The sequence below is a fragment of the Alosa alosa genome, chromosome 10, assembly GCF_017589495.1.
Source record: "Alosa alosa isolate M-15738 ecotype Scorff River chromosome 10, AALO_Geno_1.1, whole genome shotgun sequence".
Classification (NCBI taxonomy): domain Eukaryota; kingdom Metazoa; phylum Chordata; class Actinopteri; order Clupeiformes; family Clupeidae; genus Alosa; species Alosa alosa.
The window spans coordinates 19,430,355-19,452,861 of NC_063198.1; the positions used below are offsets into that span (position 1 = coordinate 19,430,355).

Below are 22,507 nucleotides of genomic sequence, written 5' to 3' on the forward strand. Positions count from 1 at the left end.
TCTCTCTCTCTCTCTCTCTCTCTTTCCTGTCTCTCTCTCTGAACTGCGGTACTGAGCCAGGCTGGGCTGGATGCCTTATGCCCATGTGATTGATAATGCTCCTCATTACTTGTGCCATTTTATCTCTGCTTTCCCGCGGAAGGCCTCATGCAGCGGCTGTCTATCTGCCTGAAGCACCTACTAATGATTCGAAACACACACACACACACACACACACACACACACACACACACACACACACAGTCACACTTACTCGCGTGCCCCACACATGCCACAACTGCTGCCAGAGTTGAGAGGCACCTTAAGCCAAGAGCAACACATGTACTGTATGTGTCTCACGGATGAGGAGAAAGAATTGTCAGAAAAACAATTAAATTACATATTTGATTATGTGTTGCATATAATTGCCAGCAATAATGCAGAATATGAGAACATGTTCGATTCATGACAACATGAACAATTTAACTTGTGGTAGTTTTGACTATTTCCATAAGAAATTATTTTATGCTATATGAATACATTGACAAGCTTTACAGAGTAATGTTCTGCCAAATTATCTTCATAGCTTCAAAGAAAACAAATCTAGTCTCCATTACCTTCTATTTCTACCTAGACCAATCTTCCTCCCATATGCTGCAAAAAATGGTGTGTGTGTTTGTGTGTTGACTTGCTCACATGCACACTGGCAAAAACGCTCGACTAGTTCACAGGGGAAAGAGGGTCATGTCCCTTGTTTACAATGATGTCCCAGAATATATCACCTGCTCTGACACCCTGTGCAGGGTTGAGGGGGCGGTGGTGGGGACAGGAAGTTGAGGGGGAAGTAAGGCCACAGCTGGGTTGGGACTCCGCGGCGGGCCTGAATAACGGGAAGAGAGAGCACGTAGAGATAAGGTGACAGGAAACGGCTGGAGTGAACCCCCCTCTCTCTCTCTCTGTCTCTCTCCCTCTCTCTTTTTTTCTGTGCTCTCTCTCTATTATCCACCTCTTTCTCTGTTTCCCTGTTGCTTTTTCTTTCTCTTTAGTTCTATTCTGTATTCCTTTTTCTCAATGTCTTTGTTTGGCTCTGTTTCTGATTATTGTACTCCGTCTCTCACTCCCCTTGTAGCCATGAGGGACCCCAAGTGCTTTTCAAACAGCTGAAAAGGTCTTCCAATGGAATTATTTCTGTTCCAGAAGGATTTTGACATTTCATGCATTATTAAACTGCTTTTTACCTCTGACTTGGCAACTGTAGTTAGTCATTGAGATGTTTGCTAGAGAACACCCCTGAACACAGAGCTGAAATGTTGGCTAATAAAATCCCTGTCAAACACGTGTGCCCTGTCTCACTGCCAGATATGAGCTTGTGATTCATTTTTGGGAAATTTCCTTGTTGGAATTTGTGTTGCTAATCCTTTTAATATCCACACAGTATACAGTATACATGTGTGTGTGTGTGTGTGTGTGTATGTTGGATGCACTTATTTTACTATGTAGTTTGTCCCTTTGTCATTTTTCATCATCATACATTGTTGCCTTCATTTCTTGGTATTAAAAAGCATGAACAGTATTTCGACTTTTGGCCTTTTATAAAACATTGAGTTTCCAGCGGACCTATTCCAGACATACCCAGCCATCAGCCCAGTCAGTATATCGCTCAGAAACATGTGATGTTGCTGTACTTATTTCCATTTTAGTGCTCTTCCTGTAAGGAATTTAGCCGCGCACCCGGATGTCTTTAGTGTAATGACGCTAGTGACCGACTGTGTTTTCAGTTGAAGTTGAAATCAGTGTTTCATCTTGATCCAATAAATTGTCAGAAGCGACCCTGTGATGGTTTAGCTTTGAACTCTGAAATAGATGGACCACCAGATGTAGTTTAGGGTGACCAATGTGCCAACTAATTTTCCTCCTTGACATCTTACTCCTTATGAGACTGCCTGTGAAAAAAAATGTTCTCACAACAGAGAAAGCAGGTCAGCATTTTCTTACCGCTATAACTTGGTGTGTGTGTGTGTGTGTGTGTGTGTGTGTGTGTGTGTGTGTGTGTGAGAGAGAGAAAGAGAGGCCTCCTTAGGACATAACTGACTGCCAAGTACATTTCCTTGTCCTTTTATTAATCCTGTGTTTGCCAAGAATCTCTTAATAAACTGATGATCAGCAACAGAAAGTGAAGCAGTCTCCTTACAGCGTTCAGTTCAGCAAGTTTTATATTGGAATTGTGAGTCAGTGGTCTTGCTGTGACACCAGTAGATCTACAGTATTTACCCTTATAGAACCTCTGCACATTCACATGTTTTTCTGACTTGCCTGACTTCACTCAAATGATCACATCATGTGCTTTCAGTAGAGAAGAAAAGAGAAGTAGAAAGTTACTGCCCAGGTGAAAATGTGCAGGTTAAATAGCTGCATTGGTAAACATTATTTCAGAGAGCATGGATCTTAAAGCAATCATATGGTTCGGTGTACACAACCAAATCAGTTGGTGTGTTCGATATCTTGCAGCATTGCACAAATCTAGCTGATCATCATGCATGTTTGTGTTGTAAGTTTCAGCCAGATCTGCACGGTGGGGCAAGAAGTTGAATGTGCCCACTGATTTGACACTACTGGAATACAAAGTAAGGCAATGTGCTGACTTCAGAACTGTCCTTATTATAACCTGTCTGTACACTTTCAAAGTTTACAATACTTTTAGTTGTCTGTAGGGACCCTTTCCACACTACCAGCAAATTGTAAGGTTATTTTGAGCCTTGTCAGTGGTTTGAAAATGTATTAGATTTATTTTGATGTGGCTCCATGCTTGCTGCTAGCTCAAAACTCCTCTGATTAACACAATTTTGCTCCCAAACAAAAGTTTGAACTCATTATCGTTCGTAAATACGTGTAGATCTTAGGTTGTGCATACACCGAACCATTCCTTTAAGAAAACACTGTTTCTGGAAGCTCTGCCATTAATTGAGAATTCCAGAAGAGTAACTTGTACGATGGGTTATGTTTGTGAGAGGCCTATCTTGCCCACAGTAGGGACAGCTTGAGGTCATTAGTTAGTGGTTGGTTGATATTTCACAGCAAATGCCACTGACGTGTGATATGTTACAGAGTCTTAATAGCACATGTCCAAAGATTTACAGTGGATTAGTTACCACAATCTAAATATAAACCACAATCTAATTGGGATATTTCTTGATATTTGCAGAGGGTCCTAACAGCTCAGTGTAAAACAGATGGGTTGTAGTCTATGCTTAGGATAAAGCTTAGGTTATGTTGTGATTGGGAATGATTAGCCATAGCGATTAACCTTTTGCAATAATGTCATATGAAAATGAGGTGATCCTACTACATGTTTATAATGAGGTTTGTTAACCAAGTGGCGACATTCCATGCTGAATTTCATACACATTAAGCCAACACAGAAGTTCAGAAAACCTGCAGTACCTCAAACGTCCATAAGGGGTGGCTCCAAATGAATTCACAGCAGTAATGGACTTACAGTACAGCGGGGTACAAAAAATAGTTACAGGGAGGCTACACCAGACACGTAACTGAAGCATTCCGTTCATGTAGCATCTGCTGCAAGAATCAGCTTCCACTATAATCAATGGAACTGGATACACCAGACGTGATGGCGGCATGTACATTAATTTCCTGTGTATTCACTACATTGTTTATAAGCCGCAGGACAGTGTTTTATGCAAGTTAAAAGAAACAAAACCATATTAATACCATATTAACTGCTCCCATCTATCAGTTAGCCTATCAAACATGGTGACACCCATAGCCTCCTATTTCAAGCATCATACCTTCAGAAACCTATGGTGATGTCACAGTGGGTTTGTCCACTTATGCTGTCTGGTGTTAAGTAAGGGATAACGGCCGCCGAGGTGTCGGAAACGGAAAGTTTCTAGACATTAAAGGCGTGGCTAGTCCATATTCATTCGCTGACTGCGCAATAGGGCCCCATATGTTTTTGTAGGTCAGTTTGTTTTGAGATGTGGGTTTTAACCATGGAACACAAGAACCATAAACTAAGTAGAGACACACCAGCCCATGAGAAACGCCTCCATTAAGAAGGTATTTTCTCTGCTAATGAGAAGGTTATTTAGTGAGAGTAATGCTGTAAATTCTGACCAGGTGTAATGAGGTGAAACCAACCAACATGAGAAGTGTTCATGTATCATTGCCCCACAGACAAAACCAGTGGCCTCTTTCAAAAAAAAGTGAAAAGGCAGAGCCCTTAGGGAATTGTAGTTCTCTTTTATTGTTTCTTTCTTCCTTTATTGGCAGCAATTTCTGCTATTCATGAAGATCTATGGGGATAACGTAATTGAGTTTGTGAAGAGGAAGAATGTTTATGCTATTTTTTCAGCAGTAGGCAGAAGACTGACGTGTGTACCCTACTTGCACCCACACAAATGAGCACACAAGGTGCTTTTTGGACCTGGTGTTTTTTTTAGATTTGGCCCTTAATACACTCAAGGTCTTGTCATACTGATGGCATGGGGTGGTTTGAGTGAGTTTAAGACAGAAGGTGAATGTAGATGCTGTTGTTTACTACACAAGGAAGAGGGTTGCATACTGAACAATATGTGGAAACAGTTGATTGATTACTGCACAAAGGTAATTAAATTCAAAATGGGCCATTTTGATTTTCATTTTTCAATGAGCACTGTAGCCCTCAGAAATACGTGCAAGACCTGTTTGCCTGTCCTCTCATTTTCATTCCTCTTGTCCTAGAACAGGAATAATGTGTTTGGGGGCTCCTGAATCATTTTGGCTGTCTACCTGCTAAAAGAAAAAGGCTTGTCATGAAGATTAATCGATGTCCACATTAAGAATGTACCAATATGTTTGGGCTTAAGTTAATGCCCAGGCCACACAACACTTGATTTATATGCTACGCTACTTACCTTGTGATGTTGATTAAAAGTACATGGCCTAATTGAAGTGCATTGTTTCAAAGTTGCCTTGGTCTCTCCATCAGCAGTTTCACTGCCTAGCCTGACGATTGTGGTCTTGCAAAGCTCTCCACCAAAGGGATTCTGGACATGTCCAATCTAGCTGGCATGAGGCCGAAAATACTATAAAGATAACAATGTTATTGCCCATTCATAAATAAGATTTTGACTGCTTGATAGCTTTACTAAATTATATTCATTTAAATCAAGTTATGAAGGGGCTAAGGTGGAGGAAATATCAAATAACCCACTTTATGTGTTCTTCTTCTGTATTCGTTTATTATGCTTTTATAGCAATAAACTGCTATGCAAACAAACAAAAGAGCTTTTTATAAATGGGATATTTTTGGCTTTACTTATTTCTAAAATCAGTCTCCCTTTTCTGAATTCATTTAGCTGTGCATCTTTTACTGTCTCTGACTACCCAGGCCACAGCAGGCATAAACTGGGAGGGAATGGCCAGATAGATAGATAGATAGATACTTTATTGATCCCCAGGGGAAATTCAAGGTCTCAGCAGCAGCATACATGCAACACAAACACATTCTTTAACAGCAGAAAGAGTAATTAAAGTATATAATATAAAAACACAACTAAGCAGTAAGGACAGTAGAAGATAAAGAATATGCTAAATATACTAAAATACAAATTATACTAACACTTAATACAATATATAAAAATATACTAAAATACAAATTACAAAAATACAAATTATACTAACACTTAATCTAAATCAATTCTAAAAACAGTATCCACATAGTGGTGATTAATAAATCAGAGGCGCTTGCAATGACTGAGGCAGAGACTGAGCCTGTGATTCTCTGTGCATAGTAAGGTATGGTAAGGTGCTCTAAGGTGCTCTGTGTGAATGAGTGTCATGGTGGTAGTGCAATGGTGATAGTGGTCATGGTGATAGTGCAAATGAGTAAGTCAACAGTGCAACAATGCAGAAATAAAGTAAAGTAAAGTCTATATATCTATATATTTAACTATTTAAGAAAATGCAAGTGTGGCCACAGTTCGGCTGTGGCATGGAGGTGGGCGGGGGTTATGCATGTGTGCTGATGTGCTAATATAGCACGCAAACAGTGAGGCATAAAGACAGTGGTACAAGTGGCTAGTGGACAGACGGTACCAAACATGGAGGGGGTGAAGAGGCAGACAGACTATGCAGAGAAGTCTATCTCTCCTCTTCCCTTAAGTGAGGCATTGAACAGTTCAATGGCCCTGGGGACAAATGACTTTCTCAGTGTAGGCCATGTAAAAACCCTGAGGCCTTGGGCTAAGAGAAAGAGTGGTAATTTTTTTGTTTGTTTCCGAGAGGCTCTCAAAGTGACCTTGTTTTCCTGCGATTTATACTATTTTATAAAACACAAAGCAAATGTAATTTCATTGACTCGGAGAACACAATGACTAGGTTGTCAGAGCATGATGTCAGAACCTCCACTATAGCTGCAGTACGCATTGTGGAGACACACACACACACACACACACACACACACAAACTTCCCTCCTCTTCTCCTTCGCACATTTTCATTTTCCTCCTCTCCTTTTCTCTCGTCTGCTGTTGCTGTCATCTGCCCCCTGACTCATTAGGAACAGTGCATTATGGGAGATTAATCGGCAGTGAAATGGGATAGGCGTGGAATATCTGACATATGCAGAATAGGCTCGCTCAGTGTGGGCACCCTCTGCAGTTGCAGTTGTAGTGCAGCACTCAAGGAATCACTGAGCCGATTGCCCAAGCAGACATTCTGTTGCAGCACATACCGCAGTCTACAGCACGCGTTACTTACACAATCTCTCCAGTTTCCACTGAATGTTCTTTTTTCTTTCCAGGTTAAATAAACCTGGAAGACCTTGATCTCAGATTACACGGGCCTGACAAGCTACTAGTTACACTGCATGGATTTCTGTCTGCGCTGCTATGTGTGTCTTGTTCCCAGAGCAGACTGCCACATCTTTAAATTGATATTTTGGTTTCCTCCGACTGGATGCTGGTCAGGGGCTTTGTGCAACACATCGAAGACACACAAGAATCAATAGGAATCTCCCCAACCCCCCTCCCTTAAGGCTGTTAAGTCGTGCTGTCTCTGCATGGTCAGGCTTGACCAAACCCATAGAGGGTGAGTCGGTTGGTTTGTCACTGATAGTCTGTGTTAGACAAATCCAGTGCCTTGTACCACAGACCTCCTGCGAGGCCGGCTCTTTGGTCGAGCACCGGGCGCACAGCGGACAGCAGAAAGAGACATGGACACGCGCCCCGACTCCCACCGTCACATCAGTGTGGAGGCTCGGGAAGCGGCCAGCAAGCCAGGGAGAAGGAGGGGTGAAGGGGGGATGAAATCCCTCCTAGCACATCCCTGAAATTACATAATAGCATGGCACTGCCACCAGAATATATAGGCATTTCCTAAGGATTTTGCTATGGCCTTGTGTGATTTCCATAAGCAGACACGCAGGGATGATAATTACACGACATGGTCATGGCTGTGGGGTGCCGTGGCCCTGCCGCTGGGCCAGCTCTGCTGAGCTCAGATGCTCCGTTTCCCACAGAGAATATGCCAGATGAAGTAAAGTTTAAAGTAGAGTAGTGTGTACAATTTGTGTCAGTTCGAGTCAAAACATTTACTTAAAACATAGCTGGAGAGATGGTTCATTTTTATTTTTTTATTTGTGCAGACCATATGTATTCTATTATATGTGAATATGAGTCAGGCACCCTGAGGAGTTGAGCTGAGGTTTTCCATTCCCTGGGCTTGTCAGCTAGACAGGCCACCTGCTGTCTTGCCACCAGTGCTTGTCACAATGGTAATCAAATCACAGTATAATGGATGCAACATCCCCTAGGTTTTTAGAGTTTTCCAGAAGAGTTTTTATACATGGGGAATGGCAACGTGCTGTCCCACTCTCTCAGCTTCTGTCTGACAGGGTGCAGTGCGGTGCACAATAGTTTGAGTAGTGGCTCTAAAGTAATAGAAACATATAAATCTAATCAGCTTATCTTTATGGAAATGTTTTTTTCTATAAAATAGTACAATAGGTATGAATCATTTTGTTTTCTAACCTAAGGATTGCATTTTTATCAGAGCTGTTTCAAAAGCTGTTTTTGTGCTTTTTGTTTGCACTCATGTAGAATGCATTATGAGTAAACACCTATACGTGCCGTCACAACACAGGGGATGGTGTGTTATACAGTAGATCCCATTTACCCGCCAGTTTAAAATGCATCATGTATGTTTTGACATTAATATGCACAAAACCCCCAACTCTATGAAGAAAAAAAACAAGTATGAAGGAAAAAAAACAATTAATATTTCTTTCAGGCATTGATAAGGAAGAGGTTGAATTGTTCCCCATGAGAGAGAGGGAGAGGGAGAGGGGGAGAGAGAGAGAGAGAGAACCCACCCAGAGAGAGATCCTTTTGATTATCTTATATCAAAGCACAATTTGAATTTGAATACACCTGACATGTCTCAAGCAAAGTTAAAACATATTGAGAAATTAACAAAAGATGAATATTACAAATATTGGCTAGACCAAATTAAAAAATCCAACAAATTGAACTATTATCAAAAAATAAAAACAAATTATGAACTGGAACCATATTTAACAAATATCAAAGATTATAAAAAAAGGAAACTTCTAACTTCCTTCAGAATTAGTGAGCACACTCTGGAAGTTGAGAGGGGTCGGCACAGGCAGACATGGAAACCAATAGATGAAAGGCTATGTCTACAATGCCACGAAGGAGTAGTAGAAGACGAGTTACACTTCCTCACAGAATGTAAATATTACACCCTGGTTAGGAGAGAATTCTTTGACCACATTGGCAAGATTGCTCCCCAATTCCCCATGCTACCCAATGAAGACAAGCTCCCGTATTTGTTGGGAGGGCACAATTGTGCTACGATAGCAGTACAATTCCTGACAGAGTGTCAAAGATTGAGAAAGTGAGTCCATTTCCTTTTCCTTCTTACATTCCACTGTATTAATTTGCCTAATTAGTATTATTATTATTATTATTATTATTATTTTACCATTATTTGTATTATTATGACCGCCGCGCAGCGAAGCAGCGGTCATATAGGTTTAGTCAGATTTTTTTTTTTTTCTTTTTCTTTTATGTCCAAATTTCCGTCAAGGATTCCCGGGACACTGAAAGACCGGGGTAGACGAAACTTGGTGGGCATGTAACCCCATATGGATAGCATGGAACCATCGTTTTTCGTTTTGATCTGTAGCCCCCCCCGCTGTACTGGACCCCCAGAAAGGAGGGTAGGGCAGACACAGTTTTCTGTGAATATCTTGAGAACCGTAGGGCCTAGGATGACCAATTTTTTTCCAGATGTTTGCCTCCAGCGGTCATGTTAACCCATTCCATGTGCACACATGTGCATAAACAGATACACACGCACACACATACATTCACAGTAATCATACGTATGACACATACTCACACAGTAGACATATGTATGCATGCATGCACATGCACAAACACACATACGCAGGCACACACACACACACACATAAACATAAACATGTACACGCACACATGCACACAATTCAAGAATTTCTCAGAATTAGGAACAGGCAAGATGGGGGTGGGGTTGTAAAAAATGAATTTTACATGTGAAATCTATGAACTAATCATGTTTTGGTACTTGTTGTCTAGCAGATAGCAGAATTGAGTGTGGATAATGCAATTTAGTGAGACCGTTAGAATCATATAGGCCTTTCAGCGTGATTTATTTTTGTGGAAAAAATGTGCTGGACTGGGCGGCGGTCATATTTTGTACCGCTCTGCGGTACATCTAGTTATTATTTAAATCTGTACAATTATACCACATGTGTAAGTTTTGGCAACACAATGTTTTTTGTCATGCCAATAAAGCGAATTTGAGAGAGAGAGAGAGAGAGAGAGAGAGAGCTCATTATCAGCATGTGGGCTGATAATAGAGAGAGAGAAATGAATTAATAGCGGAATTGGGGGGAAAACTTATAATATCATAAAAGACATGTATAACAATAACAAATGCTGTGTAAAAATAAATAATAATGTTAACCAGACCAATAGGAGTCAGACAAGGTTGCTGCCTTAGTCCGACTTTATTTAACCTTTATATAAATGATTTGGCCACCAACATAGAAAAAACTTCTTCCCCAGGGCTTAACCTCCTGGGTAGAGAGAGAAAATGTCTACTCTTTGCAGATGACCTGCTCGTACTATCGCCAACGGCAGAGGGACTGCAAGAAAGCCTTGATATAATAAACGAATATAGCACAACTTGGGCCCTACCAATCAATCATGAAAAATCAAAAATTATGATCTTCCAAAAAAAACAATCAACATCTAACGATTACCATTTCACAATTGGCAAACAATCAATAGAACAAGTGAAACATTATTGTTATCTAGAATTAATAATCTCATACACCGGACAATTTGACAAAGCAATCATAGATTTAACAGAAAAGGCAAGAAAAACATATTACATTTTAAGGAAATCGTTAATTAAATACAATCCCCATTAAAAATATGGTTAAATTTTTTGATTCTGTAATTAAACCAATCCTATTATACGGGAGTGAGATTTGGGGCACCAAATACAAAGACCATTTGGAGACATGGGACAAAAGCCAGCCCGAAATTTTTCACTTAGAGTTCTGTAAAAATATATTAGGAGTGAACAGAAGTTGCTCGAATATGGGTTGTAGAGCTGAATTAGGAAGATTCCCTCTTCTTCTCAATATCCACAAAAGAGCGGCAAAATTCTGGCATCACCTACAACACAGTGAACCAAGCAGATGCCACCATACTGCTGCCCAGCTGAGGGATGGAAACCCAGAGAAGAATCCCCTAAATGACCTAATTGAAAAACATGGCCTAAACAAAATTGACTCAACCATTGCTTAAAAATTAAAACAATTAGAAAAAACCTCGAAAGAAAATTACATTAACCATTGGAGGGATAAAATTAAGTAAACTCAATGTATTTAAATCAATAAAATCTGATTACAAATTGGCACCATATTTAACTAAAATTCAAAATTATAAGTATAGAAAGCTATTGACAAGGTACAGGCTCAGCGACCATAGCCTTGCTATTGAAAAGGGGCGACAGGCAAACCTGGCTGGCCCCTGAAAAAAGGATGTGTGCTCACTGCGGTAATGTAGTTGAAAATGAACAGCATTTTCTTACCGAATGCAAAAGATACGAGGTTATAAGAGAAGAATACTTTACTAAAATCGGAGATAACTGTCCCGAATTTCTTAAAACAAACAATGAACAAAAACTATCATTCCACCTAGCTGTTGAGGAGAGAGAGAGAGAGAGAGAGAGAGAGAGAGAGAGAGAGAGAGAGAGAGAGAGAAAGAAAGGCTCATTATCAGCATGTGGGCTGGCATAGGGAAGCCGGTGAGGTCTAGGGCCTCTAACCCGGCCCGGCAAATGTGATTTTGTCAGTGCTGATGTATGGGCTGGCGGGTGAAAAGGTTAATTTCATTACCCCTTCGGATTAAACAATTGCGGCTTTAATAGGCAGGAGAAGACGACGGGGGTGCGGGGAGACCTGACTCACGGTGACCTTTAATGAGCCACAGGAACCTCTGTGGGCTGCAGCAGCCACTGAGCACTGCTCACGTCAAAAGTTTAAAGCATGCGGTTATAAAACAAAAAATACACAAAAAAAAAGCGCTTGTTTTCAATAGGCTGCTTTTTGAAGACAGAAATCATAATTTTAATCCATAGTGGATATCTATAATAAACAACCTTCTAGTTCTTTTCACAACTCAGTGAATACTAAAGCCTTATGGAGTAGACCTCTAATATTTCCTTTCTCAAGTGTGCAATGTACTTTACACTGAAATGCCACTGTATGCAGAGAACTCAGGATTTATTAGTGTTATAGCACAACATGATATTGCTGTTCACGTAATGAAAAGTGCTCTTGGCTTTGGGAGGTATGTTTTGGAGAGCCAATCATATTGTGTTTGGGTACTTAACTGTGTTGTGTGGTTGAGTGGTGGATGGTATATTGTTGCAATAAGGGGATACTTGATTACAGTTGCTGTCTTATGAAACAGATGGTGGAGTGTCTATATGAGATGATGACAGCTTCTCAGTGTTGCTCTTGAGTTACTTTAAAGATTGAGTAGAGATAGACATATGTTGTGGAGACTAAACACTTATTTTTTTTTAGACCACCCAACAATTTCTTGATGGAAGACAAAAAGCAAGATGTGGGAAAAAGGATGTATTAATAGTTGCTTGCAGCTATATTTAAATTCTTGTTGGGCCAAGGTTGCCTATGCAGAAAATAAATTTGTGGATTACTATGTCACAAAACCTGCACACTGCGTTGAAAAGCTGCCATTATATTTCACAGATGACCAGCTGCAGCGTTGAAGGTTACAGAGACTGTAGATCGAGATGTCATTGTTATTTTATTATTTTTATTTAATTTTGATGTATTTTTTTTAGTTCAGACATTTATTTGTTTCCCAGAATAACACATGGGTTGATGGGTGATCTGCCAAGCTTGTGCAGTCTGAACGAGATGTGACGTATCTCTTCTCTGAATCTCTCATCTTCTTGCTGCCTGCTCGCATCTCTCAACTCTCTGTATTGTAAAGACATCAAGATGCAGTGGCATCCTTTTTTTTTTCTCTCATCCACCATTGAAGTTCGCATTGGACGGACTATCTAATTGATAGATGCCAGATCTTCCATCTGAAACCCTTGAATGGGACCGTATCAGCTAAATCACTGAAATGATGTCACACATGGATGCAGTGTCCCTCCGCTGTGATCATTCAGGAACACATTCCCTCCTGCCCCCTCTGATGGAATCCTTAAACAAGTCCTAATTATGACATTCCGCCAGTGATGTGGGACGCAGAACCGGGCTGGGATAATAGTGAAAATGATGAAGACTGCAGCTTGTATTGTGGTACCAGCAGCAAAATCAAAAGAATACAAAAATAAATAATGGTTTTGACTCCCAGTTGGTCTGGAAAACATTAATTAGTGTAATCCTTCAATTTATTCCACTGCAAAACAGAGAGAGGAGATGTACTCTGGTGGGTAATTTCAGACACTGACTTTCCTTCTTGCCTTTGTTAGCTCACATTTGTGAATTGGAAATGTTTTGGTAGATGTACAGAGAATATAATGTGAATTATGAAAATGTTATTTTCAGGGGGTTTCAGATGTACAGTGAGGACTCCTGTAAGGAGAGATATTATTTTATTTGTTGTCTGTTACACCATGGTTTAGTTTTAGGGAAGATCTCCTGTCTCATGGAGACAATGCGTTAATGGAAAAAAAAAAAAGAAATCTAATCTTGGATAGATGCAGACTGAAACTCTGAAGAGTTAGTTCAACTTGATAAATATTGCTATTATTTGCTTTGTATGGTTTGGTCTTCAAATAATAGGCCTACTGACCACATAAGATATATAAGCTGGCTTCCTTGTGCGTGTGCGTGTCGTGGCGTGCGTGTGTCGTGTGCGCGTGCGTGTGTGCGCGCGTGCGTGTGTGTGTGCGTGTGTGCGCGCGTATGCTGATTCTCCAGAAAGAAAAATGTATCTATTAATGTTTAAATAACCTTCACACATTTCAGACAGTATTCAGACTTCCAGACATTTCAGTAAATACAACTAAAGAACATTAAGCAATTGATCATTATACACAATGCATCCTCCATGCGCTGTAGCAAGGCTGTTTAATACCAGGGTAGAAGTCTGAAGGTGTAGAAGTACAAGTAGTCTGGGTTTTTTCACATTGCTCAGGCCAGTCTGAATGGACCAGTCTAGACACTGAATGGGAATAAGATGAACACCTATGAATGTTAGACTGGTTAGGAACAACTCTTCCAGTGTTTTAGATGGTGAGCCCTTTTTTCCATTTGTGATTATCTGTTCACATTTGGCCATTCGACAGATGCCATTATCATTTGCAACTTGCAGTTCAATTGGGGTATACCTGTCATCAGCTTGTATGACCCATAGGAATCAAACCCACAGCCTTTAGGGTGTTTGCATCCTGCTGTACAAGTTCTAGCTTGGCAACAGTTCAGGCGACTTCATTATTGTTATTTTTTTCTGCTGTATTGGAACTCGGAGGAACTAAGCCAGTGACATCATAAGGGTCAATTTATCGGTTGTTGCGGAGACAGCTGGAATGTTGTTGATGGCAGCGAGCTGATGAACACCGCTGCTCCCTGACATGCTTCCTGTTTGCTGACCCGTGTCTTTGAGTGGATGCCGGGCTCCGCTGTCTTCGAGTGTGAACACGCTAAAGGGTCAGCAGTGCTGTGCTCTCGGCCATGGGAAGGGACATCCATCCTGTTTTCCTGTTTCATTTTTTCTAAGTCAGGGTGTGTGTGCCTGTGTAGTCTATAACACAATCCACAGCTACACACGTGTCGGAGCACAGAAGTTTAGATGTATGTCTCTTTCGTCTTTACATTTGTCTTTCGTAGTTGCATTTGCTGTGGTAAAGAATGTTTTGCTGTAGAAATGGGATTTCGACTGCCACTCTGCTAGCCTCTTTCACTTCATCCATATTACTGGTGTCACTTCTCACACATGCACAGTTCTTCTTTTCCTCAGCTAAACGTCTTGTAATTCACTCCATGTCCAGGCAGAAATCTGGCAGCCCAGACTCTTTTGAGCTGAGACTTTCCTAACTCTAATCCCAGGGAAAACAGAAGTGATGTCTGGCAGAGCTGGGTACCAGGGTGGCTTATGGTCCTTTGGAGTGGCTCATATCCATTGCTTGTCCACTAATGAGTAGCAGTAAGTACTGTAACTCCGCATGGATGAGCGGATGAGTGGTAAATGATTTTACAGGATTGATCAAACGTTTCAGGGTTTGTATCGGCACAATTCGTGGACGATGGTGTTAAATATTGAATCATAAGTGAGGAGAAGGAGAAATCAATTTAATGAATGATGAAAACCTTGGACGGAGATACAGATGAAAGCATGTGATTTAGATGTTTTTATATTTTAAATGATACAATATTGTATATACGATGTATAGTATAAATATATGTTCTGTATATTTTTCATAATGCCTTAATACATGAATACAGTAAAGTCAAATCTATTATTAAATTACAAGATTAAGATTAAATTACAAGATGATTAATGTTTTCCAGACCAATATGTCTGTCAGTTTGAAAGCTAGTTGCTGTGGAGACCTCCCCTGTATGAAACGGTCTGTATTGTGAAGTTTGCTTCATAAGTGCTCAAGTCTTCATAAGCTGTTTCAACATTCAACACCATGCCACAGGAGAGCTAGAAGCTAGACAGACAAAGTAACTGAACAATGTAGTGCAGTGAGGTGAGACATCTACTCTTCTCTTTTGTCCCTGAAATCTGCCTGGCTCACAGTGCTGAACTGGAAAAAGAAAATGTTTGAGTCTTTTTCATCAGAAGTGAAGCAGTCTCGGCTCATTGCCCTTCCTAGGGCATCCTCAAGATTGGTGTTATTCTTGTGTAAGACACGTTGGGTAGCTCAAGGACATCTACTCTTTGTTTTTTCTCGACTCAAGGTCTCTCTGACTCTGATTTCTGATTTCATCACTGATTGGGTGGGACTGACATAATTTGTTTTGCTTGTTTAGAGTGGAATGCAACCCAACACTGGCCAAAAGTGGCAGTACTTGTGGAATAGTCTGTAAAATGGGTTATTGTAGGCAGGGGTGCAAGTATTGTATTTTTTTTTTACATACTGATTGTAGTCTCAAAGGGATTTGGTGATCAGTTGGTAGAATGACGGGCCGTTGCGCCTTGCTTTGAGGCTCTGTCATCTAACACTGGTCCTAAAGGGATTACTCTAGGATGCAGTCATTGAGTTCTGTGGATGCCGAGTCTGTTTCAAATGTGATCTTGTACCTCTAGGCAGGTACAGGGACATAAGTAGAGTTTTGGTTCACAGAGTGCTCACTGCACAGCGATCTCACACAGACACACACACACACACACACACACACACACATACACTGAGGGAGTGAAATGGGGACTGAGTCCTCCCTGCGTTTTCGAAGAGAGGGAATGGGTGTGAAGTCAGTTGTGTGCACATTGTGGCCTTTTGCAGCCAGACAGATAGATATTTCAGCTGCAAGCCTATAAAGCTTCAAGAGAAGGCAGACAGACAGAAGTGATAAAAACTTTCACAGCTTGGAGGTAGTATGAAACCTTTAAACGGTTAGCTTGAAGAAAATTACACCTCAGTCATTTTTTTCTAAAGCCACTTCTATTTTATGGTCAAACTGTCAGAACTAGACTTCACACACGATCAGATGATGACACGTTGACATTTATTACCCACTATAAATCTGCTTCATTAGATATAGTCTGCTGGTGTCCACGGGAAGAGAATGAGATCTTGTCATCTTTAAATGAGGAAGAGGGGGACATGACTCCTGTTAATGTTGATAGGCCTCGGTGCAAAGCGGAATCTTGAGAAGTGAGAAACTCTTATTTCAATACAGAGCGGCAGGAAACAAGCTCATATTTTCAGCACTAATCTCCCAAGCCCAAGATCTCATTATAGAACAAGATTTATGAGACGCTTGCCACTCATACACAGTCCAGTATATGTGCCATATAGATTTTCCCAGCGTTCCTCCCCTTCCTTGCAACTGGCTTCTCCCTGTGCACTTTGCCAGCTGAAGTTTAACAATTTTGCAGAGCCTCAGCCCATAATTGCAGAGCCTCAGGCCCATAAGAAATGGCTGTAGGTGACATTCCTCTGAGCTAGTGGCTAACCAGTGCTATGTTTGCATCTATAATTAAACACCGAGTGAACCTCACATCTTCCAAATGCAGCCTTTTCCTCCAAATTGGGAAAGCAAATGGCCATCTTGAGAGCAGAGGGAAAGTGAAAGTTGCACTTGTGTGCTCGATATGTCAGGTCACGTCATTGTCATGTCCGGTCATGTCAGGTCATGTCATGTGAATGAATTATTACAGGTATTTTAGTGTATTATTTGGCATTCAAATGTGGCTAAACTCTCTGTATAGAAGGTTTGCCCTGTGGGCTGTGCACTCCACCACTATTATGTCCAGCCAGCTCCTGTGGTCGACATCAAGTGAAACTGTTTCATGTGGTACATACATACTGGTTCTGTGAAACCATTGAGACTTTTTAAATCTTTTATACCCCCACTGCTATCCTTTCACATTTACATTGTACATTAATCAATTTAGTAGACACTTTTATATGAAACCTCCTGCTACACAGGTAGAGCATACATTTAATCCGTCTCCTCCTAGCTTGCAGGCATCCCTGTACCAGGCGGCTCAAATCTCCTCCAGTTGTATTGGCACGCTGAATATCAATAGAGGCTTCCATGCAGGGAAGCCGTGCATGCTCCTCTCTTTCTCTCTCACTCTCTCTCTCTCTCTCTCTTCCATGCTGGAAAGCCGTGCACGCTCCTCTCTCTCTCTCTCTCTCTCTTATCTATCTATCTATTCTATCCATCCATCTACCCATCCATATATCTATCTATCCGTCTATCTATCTATCTCTTTCTCTCTCTGTCTCTTTCTCTCTCTCTTTCTCTTTCTCTTCCTCGCTCTCTCTCTTCCCCTGTAGGTGCCCTCTCACAGGTGCCGAGCGGCTCTCCGCTCGCGGTAAACTACAGTGCCTCTGACAGACCTCTGTCTCCGAGGTAAACTCGCTGAATAATTGATCGCGGATCTTGCTGAAAGCGGCCTGAGGAGGTGCTCGACCAACAGCGTGGATATTGGAGTTCTCCAACATGAGCTCACAGGAGCGTTTGCGTGGGGGGTTGTCGTTTGCTAGAAACTGGGGAATGGTGATTGGGAAGATGGTGATATTAATAAAAAAACATAGAAAACACACAACACACACTCACACTCAAACACACACATACATAGAAACCTTTTGTATTTTAATGCATTTTATGGCATCAAATATACACTGCTTTTCATCCAAACGTTACCTCTAACTGTGCTGGTATGTCTATTCATCTGATTTACTCATATTACTAGCAAAGTGGGATACCGTGTTAAACCTTTGAGATGCATTTGTCAGTCAGCACCTGAAATGTCTTGAGATATCTCAAGTGGAACTCAATTGGTTGTCACTCTGAAATTGGCTCTCCCTGCGACACTGCTGTACGTCTAGATGTACGTCTAGCCTTTTGTGCACTTAGTCTTTTCGTTCAACATGTCTATTTTCTCTCTTTCTTTCTACAGGTCGGAGAGTGAAGGCTCCAGGAGTGTCAGGTGAGTACGAACAGAAATGTTCCACAGTTTTGACTTGACTGTACAGTATGTTTTATGCTATTTTGTTAGCTGGAGTTACAGAGCTCATGGAAGAACATCTCATGCCATTCAAACATGCTCCGTTGCATTTCTGTCTCTGAGGTATTGACCAACTCATATGCTTGTGTTGCTGTGTGTGCCGTGGGTTTTGACTGAAGCCTTGATCTGCTCTCAGATTGTGTTTGACTGTTGTTCTTGGGTGTGTGGGTGGTTTTCCTTTCCACCAATCAGGCTATCCTCAGGGCCTCACATGATGTGCAGAGGGCACCGCCCCATAAGGCATGCTAGATCCTATCAGAATCAGGGAGAGGTCTGATTCAGAATTCACCCCTGACTCCAGTATATCGGACTGTTGGGTCACAATATTACTAATCTGAATCCCTGCTATTACTTGGGATCAACTATTTGTAATGTATTTGTAATGTAGTTAGTGTTACTACACAAACTGAATGGAAGTGGTTGCTAGATGTTTCTTCTTTCATATGCATGCCCAAACGTGACCTCTCCAAGCCCTAAACGAGTTGGGGTGGAATGACCTTGCTGTCATGATGCTGGGCAGGTGACTGGTTTTCGTGCCGTGCGATGGAGTGTCCAGTCGTGCACAGCCACGGGCACAGGCAGTTCTTCTGTTCGTCCCCCTGCTGTCAGCAGTGCTGAATCAGAGGGTCTCCTGCTGTAAACTCAGTGTCCTCGGAAGCCTCTGGAATGCATATTAACTGCGTCTTGTCCTACTCCTCCTTGCATGGCAGTCAGACATGTCACATAGTTTCTGTGCCAAAATTGTGTTGTGTTTCTTTCTTATTTTTCTTCTTCTTTGAGCTTTTTTTTGCTTCAAACTCAGCATTATCATCGCCATTCATCATCTTCAAGGTTTCCACTTCATAGACTAAACCCACGAAGATTAAAAACTACAGTATATAAATAAATATATGAAGTGGCATATCTTCTGAACAGTGCTCAGTGGTGCCTAGAACAGTTTGTGAGTGAATATAAATCAGCCTTCTCTGCTCAGAGAGTGACCCCCCCCCAACCACACACACACACACACACACACACACACACACACACATATATATACACACACACACACACACACACACACACACACACACACACATATACACACACTCCCAAAAATGATCTAAAGTTGTCAGCCGTGCTGCCAGGCCCTCGCATCACACAGGTGCCAGACACGGTGATGCATTCGCACACCATCGCTCTCCCTGACACTTAAGGTGGACGGGCCGGACACTTCTCCCCATCAGAGATGAGCAGCAGGCCCTTTCATCATGCTGATCGATGGCCCAGCCAAAACAGGTCTCTATCGTGTAAAGAAAACCAACCCCCCAAACATCCATTTTCCTCTGTCTTTTGGGAGGAGATGTTCACATCTCAGTTGACCCTAAGGGCTTCATTCAGTAGAGATAAATTGTTTGTATTTGGTCATGTGTGCAAACGTTGTTGTTCTGCCAGTCCCATGGGGGACATTGTTGTGGTGATTTCCTCTGTTTCCTTTCAAGAGGGTCAATGAACATTAGGTTTGAGTACACAGACGATTGTGAGCTATGTGTTTTATTATGCCCTCCACCAACGAGGTTATGTTTTTATTTGTGTCAGTTGGTGGGTTAGTTGGTTGATTTGTTAACAGGTTCACTCAAAAACTAGTAGTTAAAAACTATTAGTTAGGTGGAAACGTGTAGCATGGACCAAGCGGAAATCCCACAAACGTAGCACTTGCACACATTTTGTTTTGCTTTCGCTAACGTTGCTATATATGCTATTATTGTCGACTGTTGGGCCTTGGCCATGGTATGCATGATGGTCTTACACCAGGTAGAGGCAAAGTGGAGAAAACATTTCATCAGTAGAATGTGCTGCTCTGGGTCTGCGGTTCGGGACAAACGTTGGTATTTTTCTTTTTTATGTGGGGGGGGCGGCAAAGTCAATGTCCCATGAGTTTATTTCTAGCAAAGCCCATCAGCCAGAACAACGCTTGTAGAGAAATATTGGCACATTATCAAGGCTACGCATGCAAAACCCCCTGAGATTTCTTTTTCTTTCTTGAAAGAAGACGTTGAACTTGTGAACCTGCATGCTTTTCTGGGTCAGCTGCTATAATTTGAATTACCTGCAACTAGATTAGCAGGTCCTTGTGTCAGAGCAGTATTGGAAGTGTCAGCGAGTGATTCAGTGGGGTGTATGGTAGAATGTGGCCTGCTGTAATGGCAGTAATACAGCCCTCCATTAGTCTGAGCGCAGGAGAAATGTCATGTAATTATGATTCTGCTGCACAGTGCACAGTGTTTTCCCATGGCTATTGTTCTCTCTGAGGTGGCTCTCCATAGGTCAGCTTGATGTACTGTTGCTGGCCAACTGCATTTGGTCATAAATAAAAAGCATATCAAAGCAAATACACTAGAGTGTAGAGTCCATAAAGGATATTTTCTCAGAAAATGGAAAAATAGAAAGTAGCAAACAAAAGTAAATGTCAACACTTTTTTTTGTATGGTTTGATAATTTGAAACTGTTACGAAATCTTCTTTTGGCTTAAGTTTCTTTCTTAGGACAACTTAAAGACAAATTTAGTGTGTCATAATCTCAATCTCAAGACAGATCTTCATAGATCAGCATGTTGTGGTCCTTTGATGGGCAGAAGAGACCTGAGACTGATCCAGGATCAGAGCTCTGCTCCAGAGGTTTAGTATAACTGTGTGGAGGCTGATGGACACAGCCAGCTGTGCCCTGGGTTGCTTCCGAGGGCTGTCTGAGCGATTTTTCCCAGCCAAGCCAAGCCCTTGTCTGGAACTCAGTGTCTGGGAAGGCGATTTGGCCTCTAATCTAAGAGGTTTTAAAAAAAAAAAAAAATGTTCGCCTTTTTGAAGCGAAAATGGGGTGAAATGTAGAGGCAGTCTTCTTTTTTGCCCACCCATGACAGGAGAGTGAGTGTGGGTATGTGAGTGAGTGTGGAACGGAGGGCAGGAAAGAGAGACAGAGGAGGCTCAAAGAAGTTCTTTTTGGTGTGCGGATGAATATTGCATCCCTTTATTATTGTGTGCTGGTGTCACAGAGGTACACACACACACACGTGGTCTTAGAAGTGACATTTGGAGGAGTGGGTCTGACATGGAGGAGTGGGTCTGACATGTTTGGGCAGAATAAGAACGTCTCCGTAGCTGACATCTGGAATCATCCGGTCCTGTTCAAGAGTGATGGAGATTCCCAGTGACTGGTTGAACCCTGAGAGGACAAAGGGCTTGAGGCATGGTGCTATGTAGGATTATCCAGACTGTGTGTGTGTGTGTATGTGTGTGTGTGTGTGTGTGAGAGAGAGTGTGAGTGAGTGCATGCTTTGTTTTGTTTCTTTGTCTTTACCTCCCTGTGTGTGTGTATATATGTGTTGAGTGGTTGTAGTATTGTGTGCTTTTGTTTGTAAGAGTGTGTGTGTAAGTGCATGTGCGCACGTGCATACTATATTTATTTATTTTTTTGTTATGTGTGCCCATTTCTTTTCCCTCTTATTATTGTGCTACCATTTCCCCCTGTGATCTGCGTGACTCAGTAGAGCTCCCATCTCTCTCCTTGTCCTCTCTCTGTACATCTCCCCTGGCTGAACCCTACCTCCCAATCAGAGTGCTTTAGCTACCACTCCACTCCGAGCATTCACACTCACTTCACCTTCCCAGTCATTTAGTATGGAACGCCTGGCTCTCATATAGCCCTAAATGCAGGATAAGCATTTCTTCATTATGCCACTCTATATTGCTTCTGACACTGGACACTGCATTGGCAATTGTGTTTGGGTGGCCTGCAGTAATGTGGGGGGAAGATGCCCAGTTGAAGGCAATATAATGGAAGATAAAGTAAAGTGGAGGGTCGTAATTCTTTCTCTCTTTGGCTCTCTGACAGAATGGGAATAATGATGATAAATTCTGCACTGACCTGAAGCCAAAATGATTTTAATAAGTTTGCGGAAACATCCGTAGAAATTGGCAAAATGGTCCAAACTGCCTCAGAAAATTGGATGTGGCGGCTAATAGGAGACTTGTCTGGATAATTGTCTGTTTATCAGAAGATGTTTCAAGTGCAGGGTGTCCACCCATTTCCATTGGCAATATTTTAAAACTTTTCCGTTAGCTTTCAAGGACTCTTGAAATTTCACCTTTCAGAGTTTATCCTTTTCAAGGGGAAATTAAATCACATTATGGAAATTCACACAATGAAATGGCATCATTGTAAGAGTATAGAACATAATTGATATCAT

At 41.6% G+C, this 22,507-nt stretch overlaps 1 protein-coding gene across 3 annotated transcripts in view; it reads left to right on the top strand.

Moving 5' to 3' along the window:
* Positions 1 to 22,507, top strand: part of iqsec1b (IQ motif and Sec7 domain ArfGEF 1b) — a 179,545-nt gene that overhangs the window by 15,358 nt on the left and 141,680 nt on the right. For all 3 annotated transcript variants that reach the window (XM_048253904.1, XM_048253905.1, XM_048253910.1), the window contains exon 2: positions 18,178 to 18,207. In XM_048253904.1, the coding sequence (XP_048109861.1) occupies positions 18,178 to 18,207 (30 nt within the window). The remainder of the gene's footprint in view (positions 1 to 18,177; positions 18,208 to 22,507) is intronic.